Source organism: Thermobia domestica, chromosome 10, assembly GCF_964235325.1.
Source record: "Thermobia domestica chromosome 10, izTheDome1.hap1.1, whole genome shotgun sequence".
NCBI lineage: Eukaryota > Metazoa > Arthropoda > Insecta > Zygentoma > Lepismatidae > Thermobia > Thermobia domestica.
The window spans coordinates 268,216,937-268,241,813 of record NC_137463.1 but is presented as its reverse complement, the minus strand read 5'-3'; the positions used below and the strand labels follow the sequence as shown (position 1 = coordinate 268,241,813).

The window sequence follows — 24,877 nt, the reverse complement described above, 5'->3', positions numbered from 1 at the left end:
TCAACTCCTGGTGGAAATAGATGTGGTTTGGATTCCACTTTCAAGCTGCAGGATCAAGTCTCACACAGGGAATTCAAATTTTACATCAATCAGGACAACGAATGTGAGATCCCAAACACGAGTACTGGATTTGAGAGTTTTAGCCATTAGGTCGCTGAGGAGCCTCATCATGGTTGGGTGCTCAATCCAAGTATTTCTCGTATATAAATCACTTAAGGTTAGGGATACGCACGAGACGAGTCGAGGCAGGATTTTTCTGACAAAATTCGAGTCGAGACACGGCTCTTCCAATAGAGAAATGTACATTTTTCGAGTCGAGACCACTTTTACGGAACATTTTCGAGACGAGACAGCCACAAACCTTGTCTCGTGCGTGCATCCCTAATTAAGGTAGTTATAAACATCTATTCTTCGCGCAGGAAAAATAAGTTTACGGGAAATATTTGCAATGTGTTCATGAACCCCTTTGTTTCTATCTAAGGATGTGTATTTCAACCGAAATGGAATAGTAGGGTTTACGAACGTAGCTCGACCACTGCTAAATATGTTCACTCGTTTCCCATCTTTAACCACTTCTGTGTGATTTCTTCTTCCTCTGCTCTTTTAAGTCTGTCGTTGGACACAGTATGCCTGGTTTGCTTTGTTTGTTTCCTCCCGGGCATTGTTTGCTAACATTAGGATCCATGAGGGGGGGGGGGGAATTACGTGTAGCAACGAAAAATGGGCAGTATTTAATTGTAATAATAAATAATCAGGACACTGTTGCGGCGTGAAATATTCTTTGGCATAAATTTTGACCCCCCGCTACCTTCCTTACTGTATGCATTTTAATAAAAGTGACATGACAAAGAAGTAGTTGAAGCTAGATACAGAGACGTACGCAGGGTGTGGGTATTGGGGGTCAGGACACCCCTGAAATCCCGACTTTTCCGTAAATTTAGTGTCATTTGCGAAATGATTTTACAAATTTGATATAATTTATCCTCACATTCAATTTGGACCCTCTCAAGAAAACCTTCCGAAATAGGGGCACGGTGGCTCAGAGCGTTCACCTCCGGTGCTTGTTGTCCCTGGTTAGATCCCAGCTCGCGCCAAGTAAACTTTGAGGTGGACAAACACCGTGCTCGTGGGTTTTCTCGGGTTCTCCCGTTTCCTCCCACTTTCTTCATTCCAACATTTCACTCATCTCTCATCATCACCTTTAGCCTAACCGGCATAACCGTCGGACGTAAAACTTAAAGATTTCATTTTCACTTCCGAAATACATTCCTGTGTACGTGGCTGGCTAGATACTAATTATGTATAAAATTTCATGCTTGTCGGTTCAGCCGTTTGACCATGGTGCGATTCCAAACAAGGTTCCATTCATTTCTGACCAACTAAAATTCCTTTAAAACTTTATCTTATCTGTCCGTCAGTCTGGGAAAAAATCTTAAAAAAAAAAAAAAAACTATTGAATGGACTACCGTTAATTTTCTGCAGGATACAAAGGGTTAAAAGGAATCGAGTTCCTTTATGAAAGTGATCCACTCAATTGAGCCGAAGATTTGTCTCCTTCCTCTATGTATTTTCGTGGAGACTTATTCTAGTTAAGTTGCCCCTTGAATTGTATGCAAACGAACAGTATCTAAACGTAATGTTAGTAGTATATCACTCAGTCACTTTCAATTCTTACCAAACTTCTTTGCGTGGTGTATACGTAGCACTTCCACTCATTATAAATACAGGGTGTTTCAAAATGAATATGAATAATTTCATGAATATTTCGATTATGGATAATACATTAAATGAAAGAATGTTTTGTGCCATATCTCGGCGGAAAGATTATGGGCCTTTCTCGCCTATTGGCTCGATGTATACCGTGTGACGAATGGTGCTCACATTGAACATTTGTAGCAAAAACTGTTTGAGTTGCTCTTTCATTTGATGTATTATAATTGTACGTTAAATGTAATAGACACTACAAAGCCTTAAAATCACGACATTCATTTTGAAACCCTGTATACCCTCAGAGAAACACGATTTACTTTCTTCAGCTCTAAATTTTGGGCCAGATATTTCAGACATTTTTTTTTTTCAGAAATAAAAGAGACTATCTTCCTTACAAATTAAATAAAGGTTAAACGCTAAATTTGAAAAAAGAAAAACTATTTGCTTTTAGTTTACAACATATATATTTTATTATCAATAACAACTTTAAATAAAAATAACATTAAGATGTCACAACATTTACTCCATATTGCACTTACACATGCACCGAGAGAGAAAAAAAATCGTGCACATTTAGAAGGAAAATCCGTAGTTTCCGGCTACAGGCGGCTTTTTTGCCGCTGCTCCGGCCACGGCAGGAGAACTGCAACCAGTGTTATGTTATAGTGCAGATTTTCTGTACTGTGTTGGATGGAGTAGAACCAGTTCAGCCTAGATGGTGGATAGATACTTCTTATGTTCCGTACAGATTCTTTAGCTGCTGGTACGTACCCAACTCTCTTCCCTTGAATATGTATAGATTTTGTAGTTGAAGTTTGTGATATTCAGGGTTAGCCAGTGGCGTAGGGAAGGGGGGGCCGGAGGGGCCGGGCGCCCCCCAAAGAGGTCCGACAATGTACTTTGGTACTTTGATATTTGTAATTTTTTATATATTTTTGTTTATATATTTTTTTGTTTGTAATTTTTCTATATGTACCTATAACAGCACTTGCCCCCCCCCAAACACACATCCTGGCTACGCTACTGGGGTTAGCTACTGATATTCTAGCAATATTTACAGACACACAAAAATGAGACAGTGTAATGTCCGTGCACAACCAGATAATGTTTGTCAAAGTACACAACCATGATTTTGTGTATCCAACCAATGTTGCCAGATTGGGCTACAAGTAGCGGAACAATGAACAATAGTTTTACTAAAACTAACATTTTCGATACTAGTTCAATTTTTGTTTTAGTACTTTCTAATCTCCAGATCTGACAACACTGGAATTTTGTTGAGTTTACGTTGTTTCAGTATCATTGATGTTTTGCTGTTTCAGTTAATAGTTATGGAGAGCTGTGTAAACATGAACATCGCAAGTTTAATTGTGTTCCTGTATTGTCCATACTAACATAATCCATAAGCAGAGTTACAATAAATCTTAAAAAATCCATAGCTCCCAGATAAAGAAATTAGACAATAAATTAAAAAAAGTGAGAAATAACAGTAAATAAACATACTGTAAACGTTATAAAGTGTATTTCAGAGCTCACAAAACTATCTTCTTGAAAATCAGAAAAGTCGTCCATTTTATATTATAACCGCCTGCCCGTTCATTGCACATTGCACTTCTACTGGAGTTGACGTAGTATGAAGTTTGCCTTAAGAGTCTTCACTACAGCGAAATTAAACTACCGCTAATTTTAGAGTTTTTCTGTAATATCTTCAAAACAAATAAAAATATTCGAAAAGCAGAAACGTAGTGAACTAGACAATACAATTTTACATGTGATACCTTTACCACAATTCACCTATCTGCTTTTGGTATGCCACAATTTACAGAATCCGCAAAAAAATGCTAAATTATCTACAGTTGCAAATCGAAAGCAGATAGATGAGTTGTGATAACGATATCACATGCAAAATCGTATTGTCTAGTTCACTACGTTTCTGCTTTTCGAATATTTTTTATTTGTTTTGAAGATATTACAGAAAAACTCTAAAATTAGCGGTAGTTTAATTTCGCTGTAGTGAAGATCCTTAACATACCACCGCTAACAGTTCGAATCTGCGGTCGCCACCTGACCATTGGCAACCCACATATGTGACGTCTGACATCTAACATATTTATGTTTGGCCTACAAATAGTTCAAATCCGCTACTTTTGGAGCACAACCTTGCTACATTTTAATCTTCAGGTCTGACAACACTGATACCGACATGGGACACAGGATTTCAGTTTATTTGCAGTCCTGGTTAAGCAACAAACCTGTACGTAGCTTGGTACAGAAAATTTTGTGTGTTATAAAGAATCCTGCTAAATTGCGCCTCTACGGATTTTCTACATCAAAATTTAGTTTTTTTTTTTCTCTCAATGCGAAAATGAAAAAAAGAAAGAAAACACAAAACCTAATGAATAAATAAATAATAAAAGCAAAACATGGACACTTCACATATCATACATAGATAACGCACTCTACATTCACACTCTCTTAAATATTTTAACAGGCTACATCAGAAGAGTTCAAAGTCTATGCAATTCAGTATTGCATTTTCTAAAGTAAGACATTCACACCAAACAAAACAGAATTATTACGTTTCATTGTACAAGTCTTGTTTCGCTTAATTATTTCCGGGTTTTCTTATTGGTTGGAATTCTTTACTGGCAAATTGTCAAACATGTCATTTGAAAACACTACTTCTAAATGTATGTTATTGGTAATAAATAATATCTAAGTTAAAGGAAATGAGGTGAAGCTGGGTTGGTGCTAACAGCTAAAAATAGTCCATATGGGACATAAATATAGCACAGAAAAATACTATATTAACTTGAAAATAAGCCACAGTTAAAAAAATCCAAATTTTAACTGTAAGAAGTTGAGATGCGGCTTAATTTCGCGACCTTATAAAATTGAGTTTTTACGACATTCGGACATATTGTATACTGTTTACAATTATGTTGATTTTTCATCTTGAAGTTTCGTTATTCATATTTGCATATATCACTTTCCCACACCACACTGGTCTTGCGAAATATACTTAAATTGTTTTTTAAAAATATTATATGTGATGATACATGGTAAAATAAAAAAAAAGAATACTGTATTTTACCTACATCTACTTGACTCCTTCCTTTCACCTTCGAATTTTAAAGGTGTACCTTATTTCTGGGCCAATTCTAAACAAGTGCGCAACCATAAATTTTTGTTCGGGGTGTCCAAGACGGAAAGATTGGAGGGAATCCGTAACGGATAGATTCCCCTTAAGTATATCTCTGGTACAGACAAAACAGAAGCATATTATTTAAAAAGAATTACGAAGTTTTCTGACAAGCGCGCCGATCCTGAGGGCCGGGTGGCCCCGGGGCCCCAACGTTCATATGGGCCCCCATGTATTTTTATGAATATGAATTTTTATGTTTTATTTTAATGAATCCCTCCAAAGTTACAGAAAAATCGGCGCCCTTGGTTCCAGACTCGGTTGATTCCTTGTGGGTGCCCCTCTGATGGTAAATATTTAATATCGAAGAACCAAACAATTATTATTATACTGAAGGATTCCTTCTTATGATTCCGACAAGCATGACCACCAGTTGAATCGAACCTAGGACTCTCGTATAAAAGCATGGGATCATATATCATTATTCTACTAACTTGTGTTTTGTGCTCGCTACTTCGAATTTCAAATTCAAAGTTTACAAGATGAAAGAAGTACCAAGTGGGACTTGGTGAATATAAAAGTGATTGTGGGACAATAAACTAAGATCATTAACAAAGCTAAAACAACAACTAAAATCCTCTTCTTGTCAGTTTCTTGTTTTTATACAACTGAAAACTATGTGAAACTGAAAACTTTATGATATCCATACCTATTTTTGAAAATTGATTCCGCTAGCATCGATTGCACCTTAACATGTACTATGATTGTCCTAAAATTATGAAAATTCTGCTTTAGTTATTAAAATCGATCTAGTACTATTGTATACGCCAATCAAATTATTCTCTAAGTGATTAAATTGTCTAAGTCTCACATCAACCCAGCTTCCTCCATGAGCAGATAGCTTTCATCAATGAATCATCTTCTTGATTCTGTTAATGGCGGCCAGTCTTTTATCTTCTTCAGGGAGATCCTTGTCTCCCCACCCCCAAACATGATGGCTTCCATCGCCCGTTCTCTCTACTCTCCGCTTGACAAGTTCTGCGGGGACCGACTTCAAGTCGTAAGCCCATCCGACTTTGGCGAAGAAGTCAATGAAGGCGGTGGTGAAGTTGAGTCGGTAGTTGCCCAATTCGGCTGCTTTGTAGTCATAGGGGAACACGTGATGGTAGTTGTGCCAACCCTCGCCGAACGCCGCTACCGACACAGAAATATTCTCTGTTGGACTAATATTCCTGCAAAAGACAAAATACAGCTACGATCTATTTCAGTTCCCATTATTTTAAATAAACAAGTATATATTAGTAATTACCTGCCATGGCTTATTAATTGGCCAAAAATTGAGTTATTGGAAGGAAAATTAGTGAAATTTTTGTTTTGAAAGAAATGCATAATGAAAGATAGTCTTAAAGTTTGGATTCCCCAAGAATTTGTGAAATAGTGTGAACTATAGGAAATAATTTCTAAGTCTTCAAAGATATATTTGAGGAATTAACTTAAATGTTTGAGGAATTAGTATGGTATTTTAATACGAGAAAGAGAACGAAAATTCTAGCTGAACATGACGCATTCAAACGTATTACCACTACATCATCCTAAATTATAAGCTACTACGCTCTTTAAATAGAAATGGAATGGGTCAATGGGTCGTGGATCAAGTGGGTCTGGATCATGGATCAAAAAGAAATGACCCACTGCGACCTACCACCCACCGTGACACACTCTGACCCACCGACCCACTCTGCTCAGTGTATTATTGACAGCATCTACTGAACACTGGTAAATTTGTCTACATTTCACTTTCAAGGTCTCCATTTTTCCTCTTTTTACATTTGTTTTTATTTACTTGAGTAGATCTAAGTGAAAAAAAAAAAAACTTCAGGCACTTTTGGATATTGATATTTGTAATTGTAATAATAGCAATAGGACTTACTACTTGGGTTTCGAGACAGTCGAATTTTACACTTTTTTTAACGCTAGCCTACTTTGCCTTGATTTGAGATGTTCAAATTTCGTTCTATTTTCCACTGAAAAGTACATGTAATTCAACAAGGAAATAATTACAAATATATATGATAATTAAATTGAAATTACTAGTAATATGACCCATGACAAACACTTTACCATTTTATATCGTAAAGGTCAGATCCACCGTTTATTGTAAGAGTGGTGCTTGAGCGATTGACTGTAGAAATTTAAACTCCGATTAGTGATAATTTCACAGCCTTGTTTTATTACAAGTGTAATCTCTTCAGTCAGTGGAGAGGAGAACGTGGTTCATGGGTCAGAGTTGATCACAATGGTTTTTGGTGGGTCGGAGTGGGTCAGAGTGGGCCATGGTCGGTGGTGGGTCAGAGTGTATTATGGTGGTCGCGGGTCCAGTGGGTCATGGGTGTCACAGTGAGTTAGTGGGTCATCGGTCAAGTTATGATTGACCCACACTATCTCTGTTTAAATTAGAAATAAACGCAGTGAAATCTTTAATTTAAAGTGGCTATGTTCTTTAGTCTAAAAGACACGTACAATATGTAAGTGAATGATTAGAAAAGAATTGGTGGAATAAGAGATGGGAGGAAACGGGAGATTCCGAGAAAGTCTATGAGTATCATGTTGTCCACCACAAGTTTACTTCGGTACATTTGGTGGGGATGATCGGTCAGGGATAGGCTCGGTTCAGCAACAGAGCTTAGCGCCCTGGGCGCTTCAGAGTTCGTTTCACCGACTGTGTTCCACTTGTTAAATGCTTCCTTTTTGAACTCACTGATGATAAATTTTGACTCATTTGCTATACAAAAAGAAGGTTCATCAAAAAGGTTAAGACAACCCCATATAATTAATTTGATGAATTATTATGAAGGGTTAAATATAGATAGCGTTGCCATAATGTTTTGATCTAAAATACGGACAAGCCTTAAAATGACGACTCATTAAAGATACAGTGGCCAAACACAGAATAAACATCTTCAATTTTTTAATCTAAAAATCATCTTTTTAGGTATCACACAATGGTTTACTGTAATACTTAAAATACTATTGGAAATTAACATGTTTTATAATTTTTTCATTAACACAAATATAATAAATCATACCATTAAACTGTATATATTAAAACTAACCAAAAGAAAGCTGGAATGGAAAATGAGATATTCTTTAAAAAAGATTACCTATTTTATTAATAGTAACTAACATATAAGTTGTATGATGAAAACACAATTCTCTTACACAAGGGCGCCTATTATGGAGGGCAAGGTGGGGCGCTCGCCCCCCTAGAAGAAATTGTACTTCGGAATATCGAAAACTCAATTGAATTTTTAGAATAGTTACAGCAAAATTTGAAACTATATTTGAAATGTCGCTTATACTTGCCCCCCCCCCCTTGGAAACCAAAAATATGGGCGCCTTTGCTCTTACATTAATTTAGTAACTTCGGTATTTGCCTTTATGACGGTAGGAGTACCAAAGTAAAAAAAAAAAGAAAACTTATTAAATGATTATACTGATACTGTAGTATCAGTTTTCGAAATAACTTCTTATTATTCCATATGTTAGTATTGTTTATGTGCGTGAAGAACATTCACTATTTTTAGCGGTGATAAGCCGTTACAGCGATTCTGATCTGTTACGATAAGAGTGTTACCACCATCCTCAATAATAGAAAACTAAATTTCGCCCGAGATTTTAGCGATTCCCGACTCGGGAATTTTCAGGCAGCTGCAAAACCTCTCAGGCACGGACATTTTCCTATTTCATGCTTTGTACGATACTGACACAGATACGGTCCCAAAAACACAAACAGTTCGAGCCAGTGTTTCTTCCAGACCTGTTTTTTTGGGGGGGCACTGCCCCCCGGAGCTCTGAAAGTGCCCCTCCGGAGGAGTCCAAAATATAATATATATTCGCGTCTATAATATAATAAAAAATAGAATAGTGTCAGCAGTGCCCCCCGGAATACTAAGTGTGCCCCCCCCCCGGAATGTTGTTTCTGAAAGAAACACTGGTCCGTACGAAATACGGATATATGGCAACCCTAAATATAGAGCTTCTGGCAAGTACTTTCTTGTAACAACACTCATAAAATATTTGGCAACAAACTGTATATAAAAAACGTTGTATATCGGAGTAACATATGGAAGCTGCATATAAGCTGCGAGGGGAGGAGGATTGAGCCGAGAAGCTCTCCTAGCTACGCCACTGATTAGGCTTTCAACTCGAACTCGATCAAATTTGTACTTGACCAAAGTCAGTCTTGATGATGAGTTTGAAAGAAGATGTAACCTTGGGTCGAGATAGCATATTCTGTTGTGTATTCAAAGAATAACCTTTGGAAATTTTCCCAACAGGAAGAGGTTTCTCCTTCTGTCTTCCAAAACCATTAAATTTAGCTGAAGTGTTGATTGGTTGACACGTTTCACAGATAAAGTGAGGATTAACGTATTTTGTGACAGCTACCTGCAACCCTTTTACCCTCCTTTCGGCTCTTTGGTACTTCCTACATCTCTCACGGTGAGAGAATGCTTCGGGGCATATGTCCTTCACCTCGTGGATGACTCATTCGCAACATAACATAAACAACATTCGTGTTTGTTTAGTACGCTTTAAATGTATGGCTTTTTACCTAAATCCATTTCAATCTTGAGTATATGCAATGGAATCTTTAAATTTTACGTCCCACGCTTATGCCGGTTAGACTAAAGGACACGGCGATTATGAGAAATGAATGAAATGGCGGAATGAAGAAAGTGGGAAGAAACGGGAGAACCCCGAGAAAACCCATGAGCACGGTGTTTGTCCACCACAAAGTCCACACGGCGCGAGCTGGGATCGAACCAGGGACCCCAAGCACCGGAGGTGAATGCTCTACCACTGAGCCACCGCTTCCTCCCCCAATCTTGAGTATAGTTCTGAGTCCGATTCATGTTGCAGTTACCGTGTCCATCTGAGCAGAAACTGACATCTGAACTAAATAAATAATCTTATATGCGTACTATCCTCAACTATTTCTTTTTTCAATGTGTTCTTCATGACTACATTAAAAGTGGCTCAGCCACTTTATTAAACTTTTTTAAAAAAATGTAGAAATAATAGGATAATAAACACGATAGATCAGTGTTAGATAGTGTGATCGCCGACAGACGTCATCCCTCATATGCAGGGACGTACGCAGGGTGTAGGTTCTGGAGGTCCGGACCCCCCAATCCAAAATTTCGACTTTTGTGTAAATTTAACCTAATTTTAGGGGCAATTTTAGGAATTTTAAAATAAAATACCCTCATATTGAGTTTGAACCCCTCCCGAAATAAATTCTTGCGTACGCTATTCCGAATGGCCAGAAAAATAATTCCTAATTCAACGGTCTTTGTTCTTTTCAGTTCATCATCAAAGCCAATGAGCTATTAGAAGTTAGTACTTGTAACAGTCATTTGGAACTGGGTAGTGCATGAAGTAAAAAACTCCTTTCTCTCTCGGAGAATGAATAGGGTGCAGAATTGAAATCATAGGTCGTTGGGCAAGAGTAAGTTTCAAGAAGAAGAAGAAGAAGAAGAAGGAAAGTGCATTTTAAAATTCGAGACGAGACAAGAAATATGACAATGCTCGTGTCGTTTCCGAGACGAGAAAATTTAACAGCTCAGAAGTTTATTCAGTATCCTTGCATTTCATGTAGGTCTATATAACCCGAAATGTTAGGTTATATAGAAAGAAACCGTGGAAAATTGAGACGAGACGAGAAAATATTATTTCTTGTCTCGTCTCCTGTGGTGGCCAACACTAATCGTCTCTTATCAACTGCTTCGTTGGGCAACAAATCCCTGACTAACATATAACGTAAATGGTAGTACTTACTTGTCGTAAGGTTTGTATCCCCAGATGTGAGCAGCGCTGTTGACGAGCCATGTTCCATTGAGGGTGAGAGTATATCTCATGATGGAGGCTACGTACCATGAGACCCATCCCTGTTCACCCCACAGCTTCACAGGGACCACTGTCGGGAAGATAAAGCACAGGAGAGGCATCGCCACCACGTACAACCTGCAGGAAATAAATAAATGCTATGCTTAAGAGTCCCTATCACTGCGAAATTAAAATACCGCTAACTTTACAATAATTATGTGATATCTTCAAATATATAAAAGATAATCGAAAAGTGGATCAAGACCTCCCTAGACGATGTTATTTTGCATGAGTTACCATTATCACGAGTCACCTAGTAGCTTTCCGTATGCAGTTATTTAGAAACGCGAAAATAAATGCCGATTTTCTAAATGGCTGGAAATTGAAAGCAGATAAATGAGCCCTGATAACGGTATCTCACGCAAAATAATACTGTCTAGGAAGGTCTTGTTCCACTTTTCGATTATCTTTTATCTATTTGAAGATATCACATAATTACTGTAAAATTAGCGGTATTTTAATTTCGCAGTGATGAGGCCTCTTAACTTGCTAACTAAATTACATATTCCTGTAAATGAGACTGTAACCACGAAGGAGAAACCAATCAGATATCACTAAAGAAATAGAAAATTAATTTCCAGCCTGGAGTAAGGGCGCTGATACTGGGGGGCCCGGGCCCCCCAAAGTTCATGTAGATCCCCATGTATTTTTATGAAGTTTTTTATTGTTACATGTATTTTTTATGAATGGGCCTCCCAACGTTAAAGATAAATCGGCGCCCTTGGCCTGGAGATTTATTATATATTTATTTCTTTATTTATTACCTAAAATATCAAAGGGTCATAAATGTTTCTGATAATTACTTTTCAAATTCTGATAAAACAGTTAGAACAATTAGGCCTAGAAGTTTCGAATTCGTCCGGTAGATGTCAAGCGCCAGAGGAAATTTTTCGCACTCTGTAACTCCCAGCATTTTATAAGTATTCACATTTGTTTCAATAGTATACAAAATGGGATATGCATGGTCACTATTACGGGCACCATTACTCATGAAGATTAACAGATTGACTTCACTAAAGAGCCTGGCCGGGATAATCGCTCCATCTGTCTATTGCCAAAGACGAAATTCAAAAATTCTCTTTCGTTCAAGAGTTATCATGCATGGTAACGGACGGAAGTACTAACATGTGAATCCTATAAGGCTCACTTGCTTGATTCTAATAACCAGTGTTCCTTTCAAGTCTTCGGTTGTCTGTAAATTGCCGAACACTATAGATATACCACATTGACATGACACCTAGTCTTTTGTTCCAAGCGCTGCTATCGGCTGAAGGAATTCCACTCCCACTGCTGCAAGGCTCTCTCGCTTAGCTGCAGCTGAACCCTTCTTGGCTGAACGCGTGGGTGTGTCGAGGTGTGAGCTAGTATTTTTGGCACGGATCAAGACATTTTGGCAGCACTATAGCCACATTTCTTGACATCAGCGCAGCTAGCGACAGCAATTCGTTTGACTGTGAACTATTAGGAGCGTGACTGGCCGACTGAGGCAACCATTAGCCTGACTGATTTCTAAATAACATTATTATTTAATTTTAATAACTGTATGTTAAAACTATTTTGTTTATTACAAACTAAATGCAGCTATTATTTTAAAAAAAGTAACTCACAGGATACCAAAACAACATAATAAGTAATCAAATGCAGTAGAGTTCGTTCCTTTAGTTGCTGCCTTAACTTATAGATTTTGGGGGAATATTATTCTGGCAACACTGTAATTTGTATGGATGGCAACACTGAATATTCTTCAGGGTCAGTATTTTCTTTGTAGAATAACATTATATATGATTGTGATAAGTTGCATTTCATTATTACTTTTCACTTATGAAAAACAAACAAAAGAAAAATGGTAATTTCTGTACCAGGCTCTGTAATTTCTCAGGCTCTTAATACGATAAGTACACCATCTAAGAAGATGAAGCTCACCCTCTTTAAGCTTTCTATTATCACAAGAACATTATGCAAGGAATTAACACAAAAACTAATGATTAAAAACGTGATTTATACACGAAGAAATAAAAGTTCAATTAACTACAGAAACAAACAAACAAATAAACAAACAAATCGAAATAAAAATTAAGCACAAATCATGAAAATGCAAAATATAAATAGTACTAAAAAATCAAACAATCCAGTGGGACAATACAGTGGGACCTCGATAAGTCGAATCTGAAGGGAAAAGACAAAAATTCAGGTTACCGAGTTTTTCGTGTTATCAAGGTGACCGCAACAAAAATTCAAAATACCGAAGTTCCGCGTTCCTAATTAAAAATGCCTGGGACTTTCATGTGTTTACGTGAGTAAAACACAATATTACAGTGCATATTAGCAACAATGACAATTTACGTAAAAGCAAAGAGCTATGGCTTCGAGTTATCGAGGTCACATCAAGAGAAATTCGACTTATAGAGATAAACTTCGACTTGTAGAGGTTCACAGATAAGAAAATTCGAGTTACCGACGTTTCAAAATATGATTATGAAATCCTTAAAATTCGACTTACCGAATCTGTAATTTTTTAACATTCAACTTATAGAGGTTATTTTTAACATTAAGTGTTCCGGAGAGTTCAAGGCAATGTGAAAAAGTTCGAGTTATCAAGGAATTCGAGATATCGAGATTCGAGTAATCGAGGTCCAACTGTAATAAAATAATACATATGTCCGTTTGTCATAATCTCTTCACATAGAAAGGAGTCAACTAGACCTATCAATTTTGTACAAATAGATAGGCCTATTTACCAAATCTAATAGCGTACAAAGTCGTTTTTTCGATTTTCGGCTTCGGGGACAGGAATGAGAGAAGTTGAAAATTATGCACGTTTTTTCTGGTAGAAAATTTAGATTTGTTTTAGGACGCCTTGTATGTATGCAACCAGTATAATAGCTTAAGTGCGCGGGCTTACATAACAACGCAGGATAAAAGTGTTGCTCTTCGTTATTCATATTGACACAGGTTACATAAGAGGAGAGGATAAATACGCGTGCAATACAATGGTTGTGAGGATATTCCTTAAGGACATTCTTCTTCCTGTATTTTTATCCAGATCTTAATTGTTAGGACCCGAAAACAACGAGTGCTTAGAGCTAGTATCTAATAAAACAGTAGACAAAATTTAATATCAAGAATACAAAGCCAGTAAGAGCTGAAAACAAAAGGTATTGTGAAACATTAACTATTTCAATCAAACGTACAAAAGTTAGAATCGTTAGTAACAGTGTTATCCTCCAAAACTCCAAGTATTATTAGAAATCCTAAATGTTCTGTGAAGTCTGAGTATTTCGGCATTTTGGAAGAATATAATCTGTTTTTGGACCTCGGTTAGGAATTCAATTTCACCGAAAAAGTTGAATCCTTCATTTACGAGCGAGAAAACGAACTTTTATGGAAGATATACAAAAACCAGTGACACCCTAGGAGTAATTTGTCAAGCTTTCTCGTGTTGTTTCTTATGTTGGAAAATAGATTGATGAAACATAATTATTAATTATTTTTCTTATTGCAGCGGTTAATATTTCGGTCTCAGCTCAAACTAACCACAATCTTTGGTATAGACTTTCTCGAAAACCAATCAGTCTTGAAACCTCCGAAAAACAACTCTCAAAGAATTGAACTTGTTTTGTGAAAGTGTGGATAAGGAAACATGGGTTTACTTCAAGTATTCATGTTCGACGCATACTTCATAATTATCAGAATTTTGAAGGAAGTCATTTCTAAAATACCAATCACTGCAGAATATTGAGAACTCCCTCAGCTATATAGTTATCGTATGCATATTTGGCCCGGGAGACCTTGATTTGATTACTGGTGGAAGCTCATGTGGGTCGGATCCGACATTAAGTTGTAGCTCCACATCCAACATAACCTCTGTGGTGAACGGGACATTATACTCCAAACCAAGGAGTTCGCTCCGAAATCCTTCAAACAATATATTCTATATACGAATTTAAGAAGTATACGGGGGGAGGACGAATTCGGTTACCACACAGTCTATTCAAAAAACTAAACTCAACGCCTGGCGCAAAACTTCGAGCAGCCGTGTCAATCGTGACGAGGACACATAGTCACGATGCTGATATCCCCATTACCTTTTCTAATCAATCAATCAATCTGGCGCAAAATCCTTATAGGGCCTATCAGACAGTTTATGACACTCATGCCTTTGGGTGATATGTACTTAGTATATTGGCTACCCTCGCTGTTAATGCTGTCTTTCTAGACTAGAGTTTGCTACTTTTTTCTCTCAAATCGTGCCCCAATTGTCTTTATGACACTGGTGGACGCTGCAATGTCAACACCATCTGGCCAGTACGGACAGTCGCCCGTCTTTCTCTGACCACACCCAACACTGCTTAGCTTGAGTATTTCCATCGAAATTCTTTGATAGTTGGAGAATCGAAATGCTCACATACTAGTAATCCTCTGACTTGAGAATATATTGTTAAAGTACCTCCTTTGCCATACGACGACGGGGTCTGCTTCCAAGTCGCTAAGATCGACGGTCTTTCCTTTGCGGAAGACATCTGGGTGCTTCCTCACCATCAGCCATCCGATGTGGGAGAAGAAGAACCCTCGATTCGAGTTGTGAGGATCGGCATCTGTCTCGCTGAACTTGTGGTGAACACGGTGGTCTCTGCACCATTCGTATAAGTGATTCTGAAATATAATAACATATACACTGGCAGTTTTAAAAGTTAACAATTCACCTAATATAAAGCTCATTTCATTTTATCAAAAACAGTCCTCACTCTCACCACTACTGCTAGAATTCTGTGTGCCGTACAGTGTTGCCATCTCTATCACTAATAGACAACTAAAAATGAAATGAAATCTTTAAGTTTTACGTCCCACGGTTATGCCGGTTAGGCTAAAGGAGACGGTGATGATGAGAGATGAGTGAAATGGTGGAATGGAGAAAGTGGTATCAAAACTCTAATTACTGCCACTATAAAAAGAAAATATTGTAATTTAATTATTTCTATCAAAACAATGCCCGCCTTATGCAGAGTCGTTTTGACGTACGACTAGTGTCATACTAAAAACTTGACTACTGCAGCAAACATATGTTAGTCGAACTCTTTAGTATGGCGCTAATCACACGTCAGAACGTCTCTGCATAGTCGTATGTTTAAAACAATTGTATGTTTAAAGCAATTTTACAGTAGTACTTAACCCATATTTGTAGCACACTTGAATATAATGTCTGGTGCACCTTCTTAACACCAATAAAAGTGATGAGTAAGTAAGTAAATACTAACATACAAGATATTCAGTGATCCAAGTCAGTGTTCGTAAATTTCGTAGGCAAAATTAGCAAAAAAAGAAAATGAGATTTTTTCGATAAAACGTAAAAATCCAGGTATTTTTTTTTTGCGCCGACTGATTGACCAGCATTAATGCTTAAAATTTTTCTTTGTTCTTCAAAAATAAACCAATGCAATAGCAACAGTGTGTGTGTGTGTGTGTGTGTGTGTGTGTGTGTGTGTGTGTGTGTCTGTGTGTGTTAAAAGTAGCATAATTTGTACCCATTGTATCCTTAGGTATGTTTTTGTGTATTTTTTGGTAAAAATATTAGTAAAGGAAAAAGTAAAAATAGAAGTAAAAAGCAAATGAACAAAAGAAATGTGATTGGCTTTTCCTTTATTAAAGCTAAATTAATCTTATTACATAACTTCTGTCAGAGGAATTGGACACTCAACAAGTTAGGGAAATTTTGTTAAGAAAAGGGAAAATTTTGTGTCAATCGAGGGAAATTTTCTTAAGGAAACTTAAGAACACTGATCCAAGTGGATCTACAAATTAAAATCTATTAAAAATGTTTTGTGTAATAGACGAAGTGTTATGCAAGATCAGGGGACTCTCGATTCAGCCTTTCTGCTTTCATTTTTCCCAGGATACTTTGCGGTCGGTGACGTCACGTGGAGGTATCGCCAAGGATGTTATAAAATAGAGGATATGTCCATACCACAAAATCGTGAAGCCATACGTCACAACCATATATATTCTATGATTGGAGACTTTCTTACCTGTGAAAGGTTATTCCGCGTATTTTTTTTCTCTCTCCTATTTTTTCATCCATATGTGAGGTATGTAACCATTCTATAATATAAAGCTGAAGTAACGACTTAAATAAAAATAAACGACAGACACACTAGATGTCTCCATATGAAGATCGCAGTTTTGGGCCAACATATATGGCGGAAACGAGTGTAGCCATAGCCAATTAAACGTGCCAATGCCAGTTTTTTTTGGGGGGGGGGCTTCTGGGCAGACCCTCTATTTTATAACATCCTTGGGTATCGCGAGGTATCGTTCAAGAGACCAAGTGAAATACTGCATACGCAATTACGCTAGTTGGTATACTGTTTCAAGATGGGCAAAAGTCCATCCACATGACGTCACGAACAGGGAGCTAATCAGAACGTTAAACGCGAACTAGTGCTACCTGTTATTTTATATACCTTGGGTATATGTATGAGGATGTTTGTTATGTGTGGTTGATTGTACAGTTCTGAACATGGTTTTTATAGTTCTTTACCAATCCACTCGCATAAAGACTTAATTAAATATTATTCAAGTGTCATAATATTCAAGGGATATACTATACATGAAGCTGCATCAGTTCTCGAAGGTGCAGGACGCTCATACTTTTAGGGATTATTCATTGAGTATGTACGAACTTACAAAGGGGGTAACAAAGCGACTTTTGTTTACTTATCGACTGATACGAAAATAAAAAAGAACGTACCTGTACTTTATATCTACATGTGTAGTGCCCTTGTACTTTATCCATGACTATGTGTGTGTGTGTGGGGGGGGGATTTAACGCATATCGCATGTCTTGTGCACATGGATACTTTTTACTACTGCACTACGTAGAAAATTTATGGTATTTCATGTAGAAGTGGTAATAGAACACAGAAGAAACGCAGATCAGAGGGTTCTCATGTATACTATTACCTATTCAAGATTAAAGGAAACAACGTTTAAAATACAAGATATAAAATTAATCCAGCCTAAACAACAAATGACAATCAATGCATTAATATTAAAACTAATTCTTCAACTCTATTTTACTAATTGAATTTAGTATTGCTTTTAATCACGTTAATATTTCAATCAGTCACATAATGTAATCACGTGAATATTCAGTGAAACCAGTGGAAGTAGTGTGATAAAGCAATTTTGACTTAATACAAATATGTGATTAGATTAATGTAAATGGCGGTGGATTATCTTCTTTATTACAATGAGCAAAAAGACTAAAGTGGATAATAATAATAATAATAATTCAATTTTAACTTTAATCAATTTCAGATTATGGACTTTTATGACTTGTACTCACTACTGTCATATTGTTATTATTGAATAATTTTGTATTATTAAATCATCTAAGCACAAAACAGTTGAATTGAGTTGAATTTCTGTTTAGCGTCCCGTTCTGCAGCGAAGCTATGTGAGACGTGGACCTACTGATTAACGTGGAATCTGAACCACATGAGCTCCCGCCGGGAATAAGCACAAAACAGTTTTGCACTTGTAGCACACTGGATCTATACATGTCCGGTACACCTATACTTTCACCAATAAGGATGTTGATGAATGAATGAACGAAGTTAGATATATTTTAAAATAACAATAGAGTAAAGAATAATAAATAGATTGATTTTTTCTATGTGTAATTCAGGATTAGGTCTAACACATGCTGCACATGGGTAGTTAAGATTGCTGCTCTCTCTTCCATTGCTATTAGGTTTCAGGGTTCTATGCAAACCGGATACGGAAATACTCTACGATTTCCGGTTACAATACTGATCGCATAACGAATAAACTGGAAAAGATAGCTAAAAGCGGTTTTGTTGACATGGATTCAGCACAGCAAGAAAGAGTTTCATCTCTGGTTTTATTTCCTCTATTGCAACCAGAAGTTATAGATGTACTACTTCAAGTTTAAGTAATTAATTAGCATAATTTGGAAATCTATCCTAGTTTTACACTGTAACACAAAAGTTACTTTTAAAAAATCAAATTGTTTCCGCGACGCTGGGTGAATGCTGTAACCATAAAAATAAATGGTTTTCTTTTTTTTAAAAAAAAAATCCCCCACTTACTTAGTGACCAGATCCACCAATAATTGAATTTGGTGATACAACATGAGGTAGATCAGTTTGTTTATGGAGTCGTTTTGCCCGTCCAGTCATCTTCTTTTCCAAAAACAATAGCCTGTACGATTTTACAAAGTTTTACGAAAAATATTAAACCTCCATTGAAGCTAAACGGCTAACGTTCCCATCTATAATTGGGGATTAAGATTCGATCCTGCTGGGAACACTCTCTATCAATTCGTGTGATAATTTGAAAGCTGAAAAGGAACGTAAATTAGAAACAAGATATATCTCTTTTTGCTCTTCTTACATTTCATTATTGGCATTGGTAATAGTGTTGAATTGAATTGGGACCGCGTCAAGGTTGGACGACGACAAGCCTCGACACTTTTTGTGTCCAGGCTTGTCGTTGGCCAACCTTGTCGTCAGCGACCCAAAATGAGATATGTCAAAGCATCTCAGGGTCGATCCTGACAAGCCTGGACACCTTCAGGAATGTGTCCAGGCTTGACGTTGTCCAACCTTGTCGTCAGCGATCCAATATGAGATGTGTCCAGGCTTGTCGGGATCGACCACGACAAGCTTGGACACCCCAGGAATGTGTCCAGGCTTGTCGTCGTCCAACCTTGTCGTCAACGACCCAAAATGAGATGTGTCCAGGCTTGTCGGGATCGACAGCGACAAACCTGGACACCCCAGGAATGTGTCCAGGCTTGTCGTCAACGACCCAATTTGAAATGTCTGTTCCAACAAACTCTACCAGTTAAGGCGTTTCCAGTTCATACATACATGCCCTTCAATACAGAGTTGCATGGCTCGCATCTATATCGCTATTGGCTGATTCTCGCCAGTCAGCTACTGCCCTCTACTAGAGGATTTTCGAATTATTTTAAATTTATTTATCTTTTATTAAAAGAGATTATTATTATTTACAAAATTTTCGTTTAAAATTTAAATGGGATGTGTGCCCTTGTACATAAACTTTTCGCCGAACTGAGCTGGCGCCGAAACGCTGTCGTCGAAACGTAGCGGCCCCAAAGCCTGATGGCTTGAATAGGTTTGAACCCTCATATCTGTGGTACTTGTTACAATTTTTATGAATATCACGGTGGTATAAAAATAACACTGCAGTATAATCAGAGAACAGTTGCCCTTGTACATTGATAACACTAACTGCCCTTGTACACCCGTAAAGGGAATAAACAGTTGTATTTGTCAGATCTACGTGCTTTGAATGCACCAAATCGGCCCATTGGAATGTGTCCAGGCTTGTCGTTGGCCAACCTTGTCGTCAGCGATCCAAAATTGATCCCGACAAGCCTGGACATCTCAGGAATGTGTCCAGGCTTGTCGTTGGCCAACCTTGTAGTCAGCGACCCAAAATTAGATGTGTCCAGGCTTGTCGGGATCGACCACGACAAGCTTGGACACCCAGGAATGTGTCCAGTCTTGTCGTCGTCCAACCTTGTCGTCAACGACCCAAAATGAGATGTATCCAGGCTTGTCGGGATCGACCACGACAAGCTTGGACACCTCAGGAATTCGTTCGAGTCTGGCGCAAGAGGATAAATTGAGAAGTGTCCAAGCTTGTCGTTGTCCAAGCTTGTCGTCGTCCAACCTTGTCGGGAGCGACCAAAATTAAGTGTCCAGGCTTGTCGTCGTCCAACCTTGTCTGCGTCCCGTTGAATTCAGTCTTAGGAAGGAACGTAAGTAACACGTTACTTTTTAAGTAACGATTCTTATTTTCTCGTTACATTTTTTCCCAAAGTAACTGTAACTGTAACGCGTTACACATTATTAAGTAACGTATCTAGTTTGCGTTACTTTTTTTTTTTTTTTTTTTGCTTTACATTTCAAATGAGTAACTATAACATATGCATATTCTTTTCGGAAACAAATGTTTTTTTTTTTCTGTAAGTAAATTTCTCAGAATGGAGCAATGGAGAATGAACTATGTCAGCGACCGACAGTCAGTCACCGACACACAGAGAAACAGATAAGACCTTAGTGTCACTTGATGTTTTTGGAAGATAAGTACAACTTCAGGGAAATCACCTGGAAGATTTTGTCATAGATTTTGACAGCTCCAAATCAATACATTCAGTGACTGAACTGCGAGTGCAATGGTAGTTTATAGTTTACTTTGGTTGGTGTTCTTTTTATAAAGATGGAGAACAGAAAGTTTGAACCCGTCGAACATTTAAAAAAATACTTTTCTTAAAAGCTGAGGATGATGATGGACAGAATTTAAAAGTAAAGTGTCTGAAGTGTCCCGGCGGGAAATATTTATCAACAGGCAGGATTTATTCCACAAATTTGAGGAAGCATCTAAGTTTTTTTTTTTCTTCTTTAAGTAGTTAAATTTCCAGAATAGACCGAAACAGCACACACACAAACATCTGGAATCAAGCTACTGTCCAAATGTTAATAATGTTTAGCGTGCTCTTAATAATAATATATTAATGCTTTCTTCAATACTTCGTTCCTGTATAGTGCTATTCTGTTTACACTTATGGACAAGGGCGCCGGTCCTGGGGCGGCCGGGCCCCCCTATTGTATTTATGAATCTACACTATTTGGCATAATTTCAATCCAATTAGTCTTAAAATCCTCACATATATACCTTCTGCATCTGAATGCCCCCTTCCCCAATTTACAGAGAAATCGGCGCCCTTGCTTATGGAGACTTTAGAAGTTTCAATTTCTCCTGGAATAATGTTTCAATTGCAACAATGTAAGAAAAAAATATTAAATAAAGAGATTAAATAAAGAAATATATATTGAGTGCAGGTGAAGTATGAATTGTAATATGTTGATTGGTTATCCTTACAATGGTATCGTGATTTTTTTTTATGATATACTCTTTATGATATAAGTAGGTTTTAAATTAGTCAGCGAAACGTCAAAACTTCGAAATAAAAAAATATTGTAAACTGTTTTACAGGATATGATTATCCTTATAAATCAATAACTAAGAATCATGGTTAATATAAATACTTGTTTTATTATTATTTTTCAAAATATTTTTGTCAACAAACATGTTTATATTATGGTACAGCAACTACAAATAGTGCTACACACTGTAAAAATCCTACACTTTTTGTATTTGATCACTTCTTTTACATGTATATATATGTGTGCAACAGAAGTGCAAATTGTGTGAGAAATGTGCAGAAACTTCCAAGGGTGTAAGTCGTGCACATTTTTCACATGTTTTTGTACATACTTTACACTCCTCTTGTTGCACACACATATACATGTAAAAGATGTGATCAAAAGTCGTTGCAGTTTACGCGTACAAAAAGTGAACTTTATTTTAATACAGTGCAATATGCTATTTCAATAATAGCATATTGCACTGTATTAAATATTTCAATAATAGTATTTCAATATATTATTGTGGATATATTTGATTTGTGCCGTAATTAACTTTATACAGTAAGGGGTTAACAGGAATAAACTGTGACTGATGAACAAGCCTACTTTATTACTAGAAAGTAACTGTTCGCATGAAAGGATATAGCAGCGCTACAGTTAGGGACGGTCACGAGCGAGTTCGAGAAAGTTTCCTTTGAAACTCGACTCGACTCCAAACAAACATATTTGAGCTCGACTCGAAAAATTTCTTCCAACTCGACTCGAATTCGGGTCGAGTTTCGAGTCGAGTCGAGCCAAATCGAGTCTAATCTTGTGTGTAGTTTCAAATATTCTCTTCAAGTATGCTACTTAGACAATATAATTATTATCAATGATACTACCACTACTACTTGTACAAATTATTAGAACTATTATTAATCATTACAACATTGTGTATGAACATGAAAGAGGTGGTTTGTATCTGAATACTAAAAACTAGTTGACTGCTGACCTCGGTAGTCGTGAAGTCAAGGAGGCAAGGACATCGTTCACGAATTTCTGGGTTTGATTTCCGGAAAAGCAAGTATTCGGGCTTGAGCCAAAAATTGTTAAAAGTTACAGGGCGCCGGCCAGACATGTTCAAAACTGCTCGGCCCGGAATTACGGTTGTCAATGGCTCGAGCAGCTCGGCTTACAGTTCATTCACTATCGAGCCGAGCCAACAGCTCGCCCAATCGAGCCAGCTAGAGCCAACAGCCCAGTTGAGTCAAACCGAGTAGATGGCTCATCCCAATCGAGCCGGCTTGAGCCGATGGCTCACCACAAGCGAGTCGGCTCGAGCCATCGGCTTCGTTGAGTTGAGCAAAACTGAGGTCGTTATAAAAATCTCATTTGCTCTCGTTATCGAGACGAGACGAGATGCGAGCAGTGTCTCCTCTCGTGAGCACCACAAAGTATTCCACATTACTGCTTACATTTCTGATGGCTTTCGCTTTCCAATCTAATCAGGCCATGATTTAGAGTGAAAACGAGTTAAAACAAACTGCACGAGCGAGCTATTTATTAAACTCGACTCGACTCGAAACTCGACCTCTAAAACAGTAACTCGGCATGAGAAAATTACCTTTGAGTCGACTCGAAACTCGATTTGAATTCGAGTTGAATTCGGTTCCCATCCCTACCGAGTTCTAAACATTTACGATAATTGGGGAAAATCAGAATGTGCAATAATAATAATAATAATAATAATAATAATAATAATAATAATAATAATAATAATAATAATAATAATAATAATAATAATAATAGTGATACATAGTAGTAGTAGGGAAAATTGAAATAATAAGATTTTTACATATTCAAAGTTTCGGACCTAAAAATAACGCGTTACTTGCGTTACTTTCGATGTACGGTAACAGTTACTTTCTGGGGCAAGTAACAAGTTACATTTTAAGGGAAAGTAAAGTAACTTGTAACGCGTTACATTTTTACAAGTAACTTACCCAACACTGATGGCACTATAATAGGGAGATACAAATGAAACCTACCTGGAAAGCCATTGTTTGAAAGATGGCCAATAGCGTTCGTAGTTGCCACGTGGCTTTATAAGATCTATGAGCCCATAGTCGGTGAGCACCCGCTGTGATTCCCATTCCAGTGCACCAAGCGATGAAAAGTGCTACATTAAAAGGAAAATAAAGACTTTAAATACATTGATTACTCACTCTTACAAGGAATAGACGAATCTGTTGCAACTACTTCCGCTGTTATTTTTTTTTCAGTGGTTTGCAAACAACAGTACAGCGTATGGATTTCTACACAATGATATAGCTATGTTTTTGCTGGTCTGTAACACTATAGTGACAGCATGGGCGGCTCTATAATATAGTCATAGAGTCACATGCTTCCCTAATTAATACGAAGAAAAATAATTAAGAAAAAATACGGAAATTTATTCCTGTATAGAAATGAGGAAAGACTGAACAAAAAATAGTTATTTTAATATGGAGTCTGCAACCCTGATTGTTGGCTATGAAAGATTTGGCAGCATAGTGTAAGTCACGATTCTTGATGTTATTCTCTATTCATGTGTTCTGCCTTGGCTCCTTCTAGCAACCGCCTGGAGCACAGAAGCTGACAATTTTCAGTGCTATCACTTTTCTACTAAAAGAGTAATCCATGTGATCTATGTCTCCTTTACATAGTAATCAAACTGTTGCAAACATAAATAGATAATCTGGAATAATTGTAGAGTTCTGCTAGCAGTGGAAGTGGCGAAATCACTTGACTCATCCATTATTTTTAGTAGCATGTGATCCATATTATCATTACATAGTGTTAAATAAATATCTTGAGTAAACTAACAAAAATATTTCATACATGGAAGTATTCATTTAACTTTCTTGAATAAATGAATGAATATAAACTAAAGATTTTTACCAAGAGATAGAAGTACAGTATTTCAATCTTCATATTCAATTATAGCTCAAATGTACTAGGCATGCTTCATATTATTTCTACACATAAACATATAATATGTATGACCTATCATTTCCCGTATGTGAAACTAGGTACTCACTCCACAGGATGGTTCCCCATTTGGCGACCGTGAACGTCAGGT

The 24,877-nt window shown here is 37.2% G+C and overlaps 1 protein-coding gene across 1 annotated transcript; it reads right to left on the bottom strand.

The window, feature by feature from the left end:
* Positions 1-2,163: 2,163 nt before the first annotated feature.
* LOC145663208 (acyl-CoA Delta-9 desaturase-like) lies at positions 2,164-24,871 on the bottom strand. The gene is made up of 5 exons (XM_081729562.1): positions 24,836-24,871; positions 23,805-23,935; positions 15,246-15,451; positions 10,691-10,876; positions 2,164-6,084 (listed from the first exon to the last, which is right to left on the bottom strand). Exons 2-5 carry the CDS (start codon positions 23,907-23,909, stop codon positions 5,760-5,762), a joined length of 822 nt encoding a protein of 273 aa, XP_081585688.1. The 5' UTR covers positions 23,910-23,935; positions 24,836-24,871; the 3' UTR covers positions 2,164-5,759.
* Positions 24,872-24,877: the final 6 nt, after the last annotated feature.